The 13,599-nt window shown below is 31.9% G+C and overlaps 1 protein-coding gene and 1 long non-coding RNA gene across 3 annotated transcripts; one reads left to right on the top strand and one right to left on the bottom strand.

Annotated features, from left to right (window-relative positions):
* Positions 1-2,944: 2,944 nt before the first annotated feature.
* On the top strand, positions 2,945-3,852 carry LOC111641393 (bmK-YA precursor-like). Of its 2 annotated transcripts, none has more exons than XM_023387550.1 (3): positions 2,945-2,973; positions 3,104-3,155; positions 3,356-3,852. In XM_023387550.1, exons 2-3 carry the CDS (start codon positions 3,104-3,106, stop codon positions 3,694-3,696), a joined length of 393 nt encoding a protein of 130 aa, XP_023243318.1. In that variant the 5' UTR covers positions 2,945-2,973; the 3' UTR covers positions 3,697-3,852. The 2 variants fall into 2 exon arrangements, with proteins under 2 accessions (XP_023243318.1, XP_023243319.1); XM_023387551.1 differs by having other exon boundaries at positions 2,954-2,982.
* A 5,496-nt stretch (positions 3,853-9,348) lies between these two features.
* Positions 9,349-12,733, bottom strand: LOC111641392. Its single transcript, XR_002759400.1, has 3 exons — positions 12,351-12,733; positions 11,818-12,269; positions 9,349-11,687 (listed from the first exon to the last, which is right to left on the bottom strand). It is a non-coding gene; the product is annotated as an uncharacterized LOC111641392 (long non-coding RNA).
* Between the last annotated feature and the right edge of the window lie 866 nt (positions 12,734-13,599).

Below are 13,599 nucleotides of genomic sequence, written 5' to 3'. Positions count from 1 at the left end.
CATGAAACGATACATAAATTTTTATAATTTTTATTATTTATTCATAAATAATAAAAATTATAAAACTTTATAATTAATTAAAAGCACCATTACACAATGAATAGCCACAAATAAAATGCTGATGGCAACATTATAAAGAGAATAAGATATTAATAAATATTTCAAATCTATTACTTAAATGATACAACAAAAGTATTTAAAAAATATGAGTATATTGCATTAATACGCTATAACAATATTTTAAAATATTAAAAATAAAAGATTTCGTGTACATTTAACAAAACTTATGTTGATAATTATGAGTTTATTTATTTATTTTAAATAATTGTAAAGTTAAAATTAATTTATTAAATAAATTGTAATAATTTAATTTAATTTTAATTTTGAAATATTATAATATAACGCATGAAATTAGAATAAATTTTAGTCATTGTAACTTACCTCTTTTAAAAATAATATATATTTATATTTTATATTTATAGTAGAGCATTATTTTAATAAAGTATGTAAAGATAGAGCTGATTGGTGGTGAATATAATAGCTGGTTTCCATATACCGCAATTATTTTTTATGCACATTTGGCAAACAAACAAGAAATAAGCAAGTTAATTTAATAATTTGTAAACTAAATATTCTAATAATGATTATTATACGAATATTTTAATAATTTTCAGGTAATATAATATCTCTTTGATAATAAATTCCACAATAACTGAACTAATATGAAATAGGTGTATAAACCTTCAAAAAAAGGTTTATAAACTTTATTGATTCTTCTAATTTAAAATATATTCAGTTTTTAAAACGAATTTAATATATTAAATCTCTAGCAACAGATTTTTAAAATATTTTAAATAATTAATGTAACAAGAATATTCCCCGTGTAACAGGAGTTTTACCTTATTACCGTACTAATAAACAATTTGATTGATTGATTGGGTTTAAAATGTTTTATTATCAAAAGAAATTATGATATTAATGTTAAAATTTTACAATTTACTTAAAAAAAAGTTTGTTGTAAATGTAACTTAAACATATTAAATAATATGATAAATTGCAATAGAAAAAATTTATCGTACCATTTATATTTGTAAGAATTGTCCATTCTTGTTGTTAAATTTGCAATTACGAAATAATTTAAATCAGTCTTCAATCTTTTCATAAAAATTTGATTAAAAAACTATGCCAGACTGATTAATAAAACAGTTTTACTATTAAATTTAATAATTTAATCAACGTGATGTCAGTCTGTCATTACAGTTTTCCACTTTGACACAGAGTGACATCACACAGTTCAGTTTTAATGAAACAAACTACAGCATTTTGATTTAAAAAAACTTGATATTTAATAAATATGGCTTAATGTTTAAAAAGATGCGTCCATCTAGGATCATCGATGTAGTTTTATTTTGATTTCAAAATTATTTATTTAATACAGTAGCCCCTCGTTATATCGCGATTCGGATATATTGCGCTTTTATTTTTGTCCTCCTAATTTTAAAATCATTCGAATGAATAAATTTTAATTTACCAATTGCTATTGAATTTCTTTTTGCAACGAAATGCCGTATTTTACTCCTACCATTGTCCTTGAAACTGTAGGTGAAACAATAAATTCGTCGAGATCTAAATAAGCAAAACAGGCGGACAAATCAATTATCATTTATGTTTCCTTTTAATATTTAAAGTTGTTTATTTATTGGTACTGTCTCCTCATTTACAAGTTTCTGTGAATACGAAATTTCACACACTTTATGTGAATTGACGCAATACCATCAATTGTAATCAAAATGTAAAATTTTGAATTCACTGGTATGTTGATTCCTATACAAACATGATTTACAGATTGATTTTGTCCAGATACCCATAAGGCAAGGTTATATGTAGTCTAAATATATAGCTCGCAACGATTTTGCTCATTAATTAAGCGCGAACCTGATTCAAATACAGTCGACCCCCCTATAAGATATAGATACGTTCCAATTTATTAGGAATCCGATTTCTTACAAATAGTTCCAATCACAGCCCGACACGTGTCAAGTTTACGGACTACGGCTGATTGAAAGATTTTCTTCCATAAAATTAATCGATTCTACAGTAATCCGACTCAACATTTCCAAAATACGTATATTTTTTCGCAGTTTTATAGGAATCGTAATTATAGGGACCGTAATTATAGGGGGGGTCGATTGTAATTCGAACAGTATAGAGGAAGGACATGAAACGATATCTCGATCCGTATTATTCATGATGAGTTATAATGATCAGGAACGGATTCAAATTCAGATCTTTACGAATTTGAATCCGTTCCCGTCTGTCACTTATCGGGCAGCTATCTGAATGTCATGGTTTGATCCACAATTTTCACTCAATCAAATGATGAAGAATTGAGACTGATATATGCAGACTATCATATCAATGAAGTATGTAATCTACATACTTCATTTGCTAAAGATTCGACTAGGATGCGAATCTAGGTCCCACAGATTGCCAATCAGTTATATTTTCGCTTCAGCAAACTAGCCGATGAGCCTGCCAGTAGCCGAAAATGGATAAAACCACTGAATACTAATAGTTGGTCTTCGGTTTGTGCCTGATCCGAGAGCTGACCGCGGTTTCTTCGTGTGTATAACTCCTAAATAGGGCCAGTTTACAGTAGAAATTCCTCCCATAAAACATTTTTGGCAGAAAGTTTTCGTGTTGTGTTGCTGTATCAAATAAATAAACATCTATGAATTAACTGAAATAAACAACTACCTAATAAAACTATAAAAGCACTGTTATTCATATAATTGCATTTCATATAACCAATCAAATCGCTTTTCGTCATCAAGCTGCATAAACTCTCGTTTTAAATTACTATTGCATTCAGCATATAAATAGGCTTCTGTTGGGTAATATTGAACATACAGTTTAGTTCAGTGAGCGAATAAATAATAATATTTTATAAGTATTCGTATTTAGCTCATAAACGTAATTATTGTAATTTACTTTAAATTTTTATTATGATAAAATTAAATTTACTGTAGCTTTAATTAATCAAATTTAAATTAAATCTAATAAAATAAATTTAAAATTTTTTCAAATTTTTTCAAATTTTTAGATGGCGTTTTTTTCAATTTGGATACTGATTCTTTCTGTTCTTCCCAGTTACTGTGAGTTTCGATTTCAGAAATTACTATAAATTTAATTGTATTCTTGATGACTTTTAATGAATACTATATATTATATTAATTAAATCTCATCAAAGATCCTTCATACAATTATCAAGATTCGTAAATAAAAAATTCATCATTTTTTGTTTTATTTTTATTTCTTAAATAAATATAAAATTTAAGTTTCAACTATTCAACAGGCCGCTGCGATGAACAGAGACATAGTAAAAGATATACAAATTTCGCTAAGTCTCTCGAAGAGCTAAGACAAATCTGGGTACCAAGCGGCGATGGAGGATTCATGCTGCCTTCACGTAGATCAGATGAAGAAAGACAAATCTGGGTGCCAAGCGGCGATGGAGGATTCATGCTGCCTTCACGTAGATCAGATGAAGAAAGACAAATCTGGGTGCCAAGCGGCGATGGAGGATTCATGCTGCCTTCACGTAGATCAGATGAAGAAAGACAAATCTGGGTGCCAAGCGGCGATGGAGGATTCATGCTGCCTTCACGTAGATCTGATGAAAAAATACAGGATTGATTATTAATTGATATACAGTATTATATTATATCCTTATGTTTTAGCAAAATTTACTAAACTTTAAAATGTAGGCCTACTGTATATAACACTATGCTTTATTGTTTTCTGTCTTTAATTAAGCTTGACATGTATAAACTTGGTAATGTCAATCGAATTAAAAATTTATATTGGAAATGAATAATATTGGAATTTGTATATTTAAATTTAATTAATGTTAAATTTATATAATATTTTTATCTTTATAAAAATATTTTAATATTTAATTAAGAAAATAACGAATTAAGTTCTGTCTATGCATTACATAAATTATTTAAAAAAATATGTAAAATAACAGAAATAAACATTTAAAAAATTTTAATAAATTTGAAAAACTTATTTAACTGAATTTATAAATAATTCAAAATTTTATAAATTAAAAAAAAATAATTATATTTAACCGAATTTCTGCAAAATAACCATAACTAGTTTGATAGTCATCAACTACAGACTTTAGCAATTACTGGTACTAATACCTTTAATTAAATTTTTAATTTACTATAATTTAAAATTGCAGTGTATTATAAGATTGAATGTTAATCCGATTAATAACGGTGTTTTAAAGTTTGTATATTTTTTAAAGAAAATATATGGAAATATGACAAATCACAAAAATCTGTTACACCTGCGTGTCTTACAAGTTATAAAATGTAATCACTCGAGTCGAATAATTCATTCGAGCCTTCAATTCATTACACCGTAATTGGTACCAAAAGTTTGCTTCGATAACCGGCATATTGGTATTGTAAACGTATATCGATTTTGGTTTGATGTATTCGTTATCGGCAAGTTGTAGTGTCGAGGCTCAACATGCATGGAAAGATCACCCTTTAATTAAAACATTTCGCAGGTTGGTCGCTGAGATTCGATCTCTGACCCCCTTCCAGGGAGAAAGTTGACACCTTGGGGAAATTTCGAACGAATACTCGTACTGTTATTACTGGAATAAATAAGTTTCGAAAATTGATATTCTTATTCAATGTTTTAATGTATTTTTTATTGCAGGGTTAACAACTGTAGTTAGTTAGTTATCCGGGGCATCTGGCTCCTAAACTTTCCATATCTGGTCTCGATCTAACTCCGTTCTCGAGATTAAGAAGGACAGAGAGACATATGGAAGCCAGTGGGATTTTATTGGTCTGCACTTTTAAACTTGCAGGCCAAACATCATTGATTTTATATAAAATCATTATTTAGTATAATAGTTAATTTATGGTATCCACAAACAACAGGATGATTGATGCGGTAAAGACCTACTTTCACTTGAGGATCATCCGTTTGGAGTGGAAAATGGTGGTTTAGCAAATAAACATGGATATTCTTTAAGGAATGGCGTCGAGTAGCAGGTACCCAAATGTAGAGCTGAATACAAAGCTAATGGGTAAATGTCGTGTATTAGCGGTAAGCACGTTTTCTCGAAACAGTTTCCAAAATTCGCGAAAAATGAAATGTATTTTCCATATTCTTGCTGTGCGGGGCATTTGCTTATGATTTTTCGCATTCATGTGAACATTTTATCTTTGGTAATGATTTTTCTTTGTTTTAGAATTTCTGTGTTAGTAAATCAAAGTTTGCTGTGAATATTTGTAGATTACGTTGATTATGTACGTATGTAATGAGAAAAACCATTTTGTTGATTGATTTCAACTGAGTAACTGCAAATTACAGTTACATAATAAAAGTTTTTTTTTTTTCAAATTTAAGCCAAGTCTTTATTTCTACTGTTAAATCATTATTTTCGTTACGTACAAGTATGAAGTAAAAAATGCTTTTAAAACTGTAAGACTGGCTTCCGAAAAATGATATAATCTATATAATCTATCTATATATATATATATAAATGAGAATATTTGTTTATTTGTTTTTAGCTATGCACTCCTATGCTATTCGGCCAATTGCTACGAAACTCGGCAGTTACGTTCAAATACTTCAAATTTAGATCATGTCATACATCCCACTCCAAAATATCAAATGGATTTTTATATATCGATTAATTTCGGTCTACATTTGATTGCTGGCTTTACACGTAGCGCCATCTTTTGGAAATAATTTAAGAAAATAATTAATTAAAGATAATTCTTACAAAAAGGATATAATTTTAAAAAATATATATTATCACTAAATTACTGCGACAATGATATAGCGCGAAATAGATGCGCCATTATGCCATTACTACGACAGGTAGCATGTAGCACTTGCCTGAGTAGTGTAGAAGTGTTTTGCTCCTGTACATCATACTCTTCCTGTTAACAATAGAGTCATGCCGGTTATGTATCTAACTCCGTTTGGAGGAGAATGTTTGAATTGAAATAACGTAACATTCGTTTCGTGTTAAAGTTTTTATACAGTTAATCTGGGTCTTCTGCCCATTAGTTTTCTATGCCTGGTCTCGATTTCCACCTATCTAACTACTTTTTTGAGATTAAGGAAGGACAGACAGCAGACAGACGATAGTTGGGAATTTATAAATTTAAAATTTTTTTCAAATTGCAGCCCAATAAGTATCATCCAGTAACCGAGTGGATAAAACCACAGAATACCGGTAGTCTGTCGTAATTTCGCGGATGGCCAACGGACTTGCCACGTGGAGTTTTCCGGGTTTTCTTCACATTATTAGCACCTAAATAGGGAATCGCTTTACATAAATCTTCCCGAGATGCATTTTTCTTTGCAGATCTCTCAGGTGTCGCGATGCCGTAACTAAATAAACCAAACCAATTCTAATAATTTTTTATAAACGCGATATTTACGAGGACATGCTTAACTACCAGGAAATCTGAACACCTCGCCCCTTCTTCTGACTTCTCTCCCCTTATTAACTCATAAACCCATTGCCCCAAACTAATACTGCTTAAGATGTTCTAAAAGTTCAGCCAAATTAATGTACATTACGTGCAACGATTTTAAGGCGCAAAGTAAAGTAAAGCTCGAAATCTTCTTGTGCCGATGTTTATTTTTCTTAATTATTGTCATGGCGACATTGCCTTCATTCAAAATTTCCTGTAGTTGTATTCTGTGTAATGTGCACTTTATTCACATATTGAGTCTCACTGTCAAATCAGCTTCCAGTATGCTTATGCCACAACTTTCAAAACTTTTCTTTATTTAGAAGTTTTTACCTTGGTTTAACTAATTAGGATATTCGAGTTACATTTTAACTAAGACAAAGTTTAACAGAAAAAAAGACAAGCATACTGTGATGATAATATATTCCACTGGTTTCCAAAAAATAAAAAATAAAACGGCACCGGTGGGTTATTTAATATGATTATAAATCTAATAATCTTGCGACCAGCTCCAGGATATGGCTATACAGTGTTCAATCATAAAACACTGGTAGCCGGTTGTGAGTTCAAGCCTGACCTAGCTGCTTTCCTATTTTCCAAATTTTCTTCACTTGTCCTAGAAAAATCCTCTTGCATCGCCTTATTCCATCCGTGGAGTTAGATGAAAGTTAAGATCAGATATGGAAAGCTTAGTGGCATGAAGCCCACTAACTAGGTGGCAAGCCCTTCTTTAACTATATATAAACTTCCGGTTTGTACCAGAAATCACGTTATTTCAATTTAAAAACTTTCTCCGGAACGGAGTTAGATAGATGACAGGTATTGTTAACATAAAAGTATGATGTACAGGGGCAAGACACTACTAGAATTGAGAGCATTGTGGCAAAAAATTACAGCCCGGCATTGTGACGATGTCATAATAAATAATTGCTCGTTTTGTATATTATTCCTTTTTCTTCTATTATTAATGTTACCAAAGATTTTATAATAAAGCAAGGAAATAAAATGACGTTATTCGGGAAACTATTCTTTAAAACCGTGGTCCTTAACCAGTATTCTGCAAACCTCTCTGCAAAATATTTTAGAATAAATTTACAATAGTGTAAAAACTTTAATGTACTAGAACGTTTTCATATTCGTAAACAATTCCATATTCACATTTTATTCAAGGCATTAAAGTTTATTATTTTATTGCTTCACTGTTTCCTAAGAATAATAAACCCGGAATTGTTTATGAAGTTTTGAATATATTTGTGATAACGCTTCGTAAAAGAATGGTATTTTGCAGCCTCATAAACGTTCAGAATAACTGGATTAAATAAACAATATATACATAGCCATTAAAATTTAATTTGAAAAACTACATTCTGTAATTTAATATCAACGTAATATATGTTGTATTAATACATTTATATATATGTTAACGAATGTGACGAATATCTTAGTTTATCACAAGTTAAATTCTCCGTTCTAATAATACATTCATCTATATAAGTTATACAATACAAGTAAAGAATTAGAAGGCCATACCTTGAGCTTAGCCCTTGAAGTTAAGAATTATGAGGGTGGGTGAAAGAAGAAGGAGGAAGTTGGGGGAAATTGAAGGGAGAAAAGGTAGATAGCAAAGTGAAAAGTGAGTCACCTGAGCATGAAACCAGGATCTGTTACCGGTCAGAAGAAAAATTTACATACACAGTGTGGGTCGCAGCCCATCTGAATACAGATATTAGGTTGCTTATAGGATAAGGCAGTGGTTAGACACTGCAAATAAATAACAACAGCATGACAAGATAGGCGCTACGTGTGACAAAACAGGACATAAAGGCGTGATGAAACACAACACTACACATGGCAAAACAAATTTATATATATACAGTAGACCCCTATAACGCGAGTTCCTATAACGTAGATTCCTATAACGAGGCGAAAGAATTGCGACAATATTCCTATAAAGACGCTAAAAGAGACGCGTAAAACGCGGTAAAACGTCATCGCCAACTCGTAGCTACGTCGAACGATGCACACTCGGTAAGTAATCCTACAATTTTTTGTTTATAGCATAGTTTATACGGATTATTCCCAAAAAATTATACGTGTTTTGGAAATGTTAAGTCGAATTAGTCTAGAATCGATTAATTTTATGGAAGAAAACCTTTCAAACAGCAGTAGTCCGTAAACTTCACACGTGTCAGGCTGTGATTGGCTCACGTATTTAAGGATTCCTACAACGCGAAATTCGTATAACGAGGAAAGTATCTCCGCGTTATAGGGGGGTCTACTGTATATATATATATGATAGCGATAGGAAAAAATAATAACATTATTATTATTGTATATAATAATTTTTTTTTTTCACTGACTATCACTGACTCATAAAGACAAATGTTTCGTTTAGTGCAAATAACAAATACGTAATTATTTCCAAGATGTCAGAAGATACTCGTTTCCTGTTGTTACCTGGAAACAGTGTTTTAACTAGCCATTCTTGTGTCCTGTGCAAAAATTTGTATTTAGGCCCCTTAATTAATTAGGTTTGGGAAAATAATAAAACAAATACATGCATCTTGGGCCTCCTTCCAAGTGGGCCCTGTGCGGGTACACCTGTTACACCTGCCTGGAAATGTTAGTTTCTTCACGGTATTGCTCTGAATCCACTAGAAATCTGAAAAATTAATGCTGTCGGGTGTACTTGGTTTGTGGAAAATTCTATTTCCAAAATTATCATAAAATTTTCTCACTTAAGCCACAAAACCACGTCAAGGTGACACCCACTTTGTGGTGGTTTTTTTTGTATCCAGAAACCAACCCTAATTGCTAGACAGCATAGCAAGTAGAGAGAAAAACTGGATCTCGCGCATATATAGGTAAAACGACCAATAATGATTTTTGTCATTCTCTTTCCTCGTCCTCTACCCATTCCAACCCCAAAAATACTCCGTCGATCTCGTGATTTATGTTAAGCATTTTAAACCTTATAGTATAAGCAAAAAATTAAAAACTTAAGCTATTAATTCTTATTATGATATAGAACTATGACTCTGATCTTCTCCCTACTTTCCGTTAATTGCATTCGACCCCAGTTTAGGCTAATTCATATCATCTCATTGTAGTTTTGATTTTGTCTTTGTTCCTTAGGGGATCGACGATTCGTTAACGATCCATTTTCCATTCGGGTAACGACTTTCCTGAAACCGCAGTTGGACATTCCCATTAATATCAATTGCATCAATAAAACAGTAAAAATTGGATTTGCCACGAAAGTATTTTTCCAGATTAAGTGTCCGACAACAGCTCTTTTGCTGTTTACGAGCAGCTATTGAAAAGTTCTATTAAAGCTTTACCTAAGAACCAGGAATCAAACCGATGTCTTGTGATTGATTCTTATCTATTTTGAAGTTCAGTTCATTCTGCTGTTAGCACTATTGTATATGAGCTGGAAATTTGTCTCATCGTCAATTCACTCTGTATGGTGGCCAAAAACTGGGGTCTCAACCACGATGCACTTGATCCCATCTGCAATGTTGTCTTTATCCTAATAACCACATACGTTTCGATTATCTGTAGGTTTGCCAGCCAACAATCTCGCCACGTGCAACGGCTACAAAGTGCCCGAAGAAAAGCATTTCCGCTTATGGCTCAATCATATTCAACAGCCTTAACTGTGTCCTTACATGTCTTGAGCAAAACTCTGCAAATTAATCGTTGTGTAGAATATGCTGGATCACGCTATCTTGTTGCCAAAGGAAATGACATCACTGTCTTCTCCATCAACTTCTATGCCGTTTTCTAAAACTAAAATTTGCTGCAATAAGCTTCCTCGTCCTACCTAAGGTATAGATTGCACTCTTCAAATATGCAACACATATACTGATGGTTCGAAGAAATTCACTGGAAGTGATTCTGCATTTTGACTTATCTCAATGAAATAAAGATTCACTACGAGCATAGCTAGCACTTTACTTCCTAATTGCTTGCATTCATTTAATCCATTCAGTGGTGCGAGGTAACACTCTCAAAAAAAGGAGTGGTAGTCTTCTCTGATAGATCGTCACCGTTTTGACTTTGCAGAATAAGAACAGCTTACACCCACTCACCAGGAAAATCTTAAACACCTGTATCTCCAGCACCAATCATTATTTCTTCAACTGGCTGAGAGAACACTGTGGCAATCGGATAAATAAGAAAGCAGATGTACTTGTTCGGGCTGTGTTAGGTCATGCAGATCAGTCCCACAGATTACGATCATCCTGCCAGTCATATCAAACAACTGCTCTGGAGGGAAAAGGTCACACAAATCCGATTAATAGGGAAAATCATGTGCAAACTCCTAAGGCGTTTCGGAGTATCAATCCTAGTGACAACATTATGGCCCTTCATTTCATTTCTAATACTTCTTAATAATGGCAAACTTCTAGTTAATATTCAAACTATTTTCAGAAGTATCACCAATTTTTATAATTGATTTCCTCTCAGTTCCTAGGCTAAACTGAAATTTTTGGAACGTCAAGACAAAAAGATACAATTTCTTCAATTTGTAAAATTTATTTCACAAAGTTTTCAAAAATCTATAAGTACGATGATAAGCTATAAGAACATACTATCTCTATAGAAGATAGTATGACGAAAATTATAGAAAAAATTAACTACGAATTCAACCGTCGAATACACCAACACAAACTGAACTATCTTTCTCCCAAGTACTACCTGAAAAAATTCTCACTGGGTATAGAAAGCTCAGAACTTACCTGTTTCATTTGTTCTTCTATTCTATTGTACACATTATAACAAACGTAATCGAAACGGAGGAAAACTGATCTTCTCTGCTTACGTATCTAATGAACAGTGTCTTGTACTCAGTGCTTTCATCTTTACGTTACTGGCATAAAAGTGCTAAGAAAAGACGTCTCCTGAATGGGAGTTAGATTCCATACAACACAATTCTTCACTTTCACCTGCTAAATTTTGTTTGACCTGAGGAATATCCGCTGCCATCAATAACTTAATTTGGACTCAACGCTTCCATTCGCTCCCTTGGAGCGAATGGAAGCGTTGAGAGCAAATGACAATGCATTTTAAATCAGTGGCAATATTTTAAAATATTGCCACTGATTTAAAATGGTTTGCATTTGCTCTTCAACAAGTCGAAATTGTTGTCCACGTTTTTCTTATCTATTAAAAATAGATTACAATTTCCTGGATAAAACATTGCTAAAATACCACAAGTAAGTAGTCTTTACTTAGTAATAAATAAATATATATATATATATATATATATAATAGTTTATTTTAATATACTAACTAGGAAAACTTGGGATTGGATCTGCCCTTTGAGGTTGATCCTCTGGTGAATAGACGGACTCAGTTTCGCGGGACAACATATTTTCTCTCTTTCCAAATTCCTTTTACCTTTCACTTATCCCCATTCTCCTCAATTTCTTTCTCTTCATTCCTCTGAATAAAGTCTGTTTCTTCTCTATTTCTTTCTCTTTGAAAGAATAATTATCGTTAGAATCCGAGGGCAATTAATGCTTTTAACACTTACCTTGTTGGACACACCACCTGCAGATCAAATTTAGAAATAGAACTGTAGTTGGAGTGTCTGGCGAAAGCTCTGTCCTCTCAGAATCAAGAATAAATCGTTTTACATTCTTCATCTGGAATCGTCGACGATCGTTTTTCTCTATTGATGTGATATCATTGCTAATTGATGTGTAGAGTCTGACGAAAACCAAAACCACGATGTTTGCGAATCTACATAAAATGATGTCCTTTTGATTGGAAATTATAGCAGATATTCGTTTTCATTTTTAAATTTATATAACTTTCCAATACCGATTGAAGTGACTCGTGAAGAGATCTACATTTCCTTGAAATAAAAATTTTATCTTTACAAAGATTAATTGTCCGCAAACAATCACAAGAACACTAGCCTAATATTTTATTGTTACGGAAGACAATACTTTCCATTATTTCGATCTTTTCTATTAAAAATTAACGTTTTATGCCATTTAAGCTTTCTTGCAATTAATTGGACATTTCTTCATTACAAAAAATACCAGTAATGCAAAAAAAAATTTCGATGTTCGTTTGAATTAAACATGACCACAGTTAATTTACCTTCTTTAAATGTAATCGAAATTTGTGAATCGTAACGAATGAAATTCTGTGTCTTACGTCGTTAATTAAATTATGTGTTTAAAACTTAATATTTTTATTCTAATAGTTTATCTCCGGTTAAATATATTATTTCGAAAATTTCAAATATTTATAAAAGTCTAATGATAATTTCCTTCGGATTTTAATAATAAGATATGAAAGGAATATGCTAAAATATGAAAGTTTAATATAGTAGAGCGTTGTTTATCCGAATCAATTGGGGACTGGTGTTGTTCGGATAACCGATTATGTACGAAAAAATATATTAATTTATCCCTGTTGAAATTTATCTCCGTTGCGTGTCGCTTCGCGTTGAATTTTCGTCGATGTTAAGCCTAACGTAAACTTTTTAAAATAATAATCGTGGCTATTGTATTGTTAAAAATTATTCCTTTATTTTGTACCATCAAAATAAATGTATTTAAAAATATAAAAACAAAAAAAATTATACTTTAGAAGTTAATCTAGTATCAAAAAAGTTCGATTCAGCACGACACGCAGTCCTCGGAAAAAACGTGCGACAAAATATCCAGATGGCACAACGCGCTGATTGGTCAGCTGAATGACGTCAACCCACCGAAGTATAGATCAAGGGTGGGCAACCTTTTTTATAACATGGGCCAGAATAAATTTTACGTTTTTTCCGCGGGCCATAGTAGTTAATTGACACCTTGTGACCTGTAAATTTTTAGTCTGCAAATATGAAATAAATAAATAAATAAATAAAAATAAATTAATTACTACAGTTGACCCCCCTATAACACTGTTGATTATTCCGTTTTATATGAATTCCATGTTGTATGAGTCACTTAGATTTTACAAATGCGTGTGCCGGGCTGTGAACGGCTCACCTATTTGTAAAATCTAAGTGACTTTAAACACAATAAAAACAGCACTATGTAGTTGGATACGACAGACATTACAT

This window comes from Centruroides sculpturatus, unplaced genomic scaffold (genome assembly GCF_000671375.1).
Source record: "Centruroides sculpturatus isolate CEXI.00-Female unplaced genomic scaffold, Cexi_2.0 scaffold1287, whole genome shotgun sequence".
NCBI classification, from domain to species: domain Eukaryota; kingdom Metazoa; phylum Arthropoda; class Arachnida; order Scorpiones; family Buthidae; genus Centruroides; species Centruroides sculpturatus.
The sequence above is the reverse complement of the archived record's forward strand: the minus strand, read 5'-3'. Positions and strand labels throughout refer to the sequence as shown.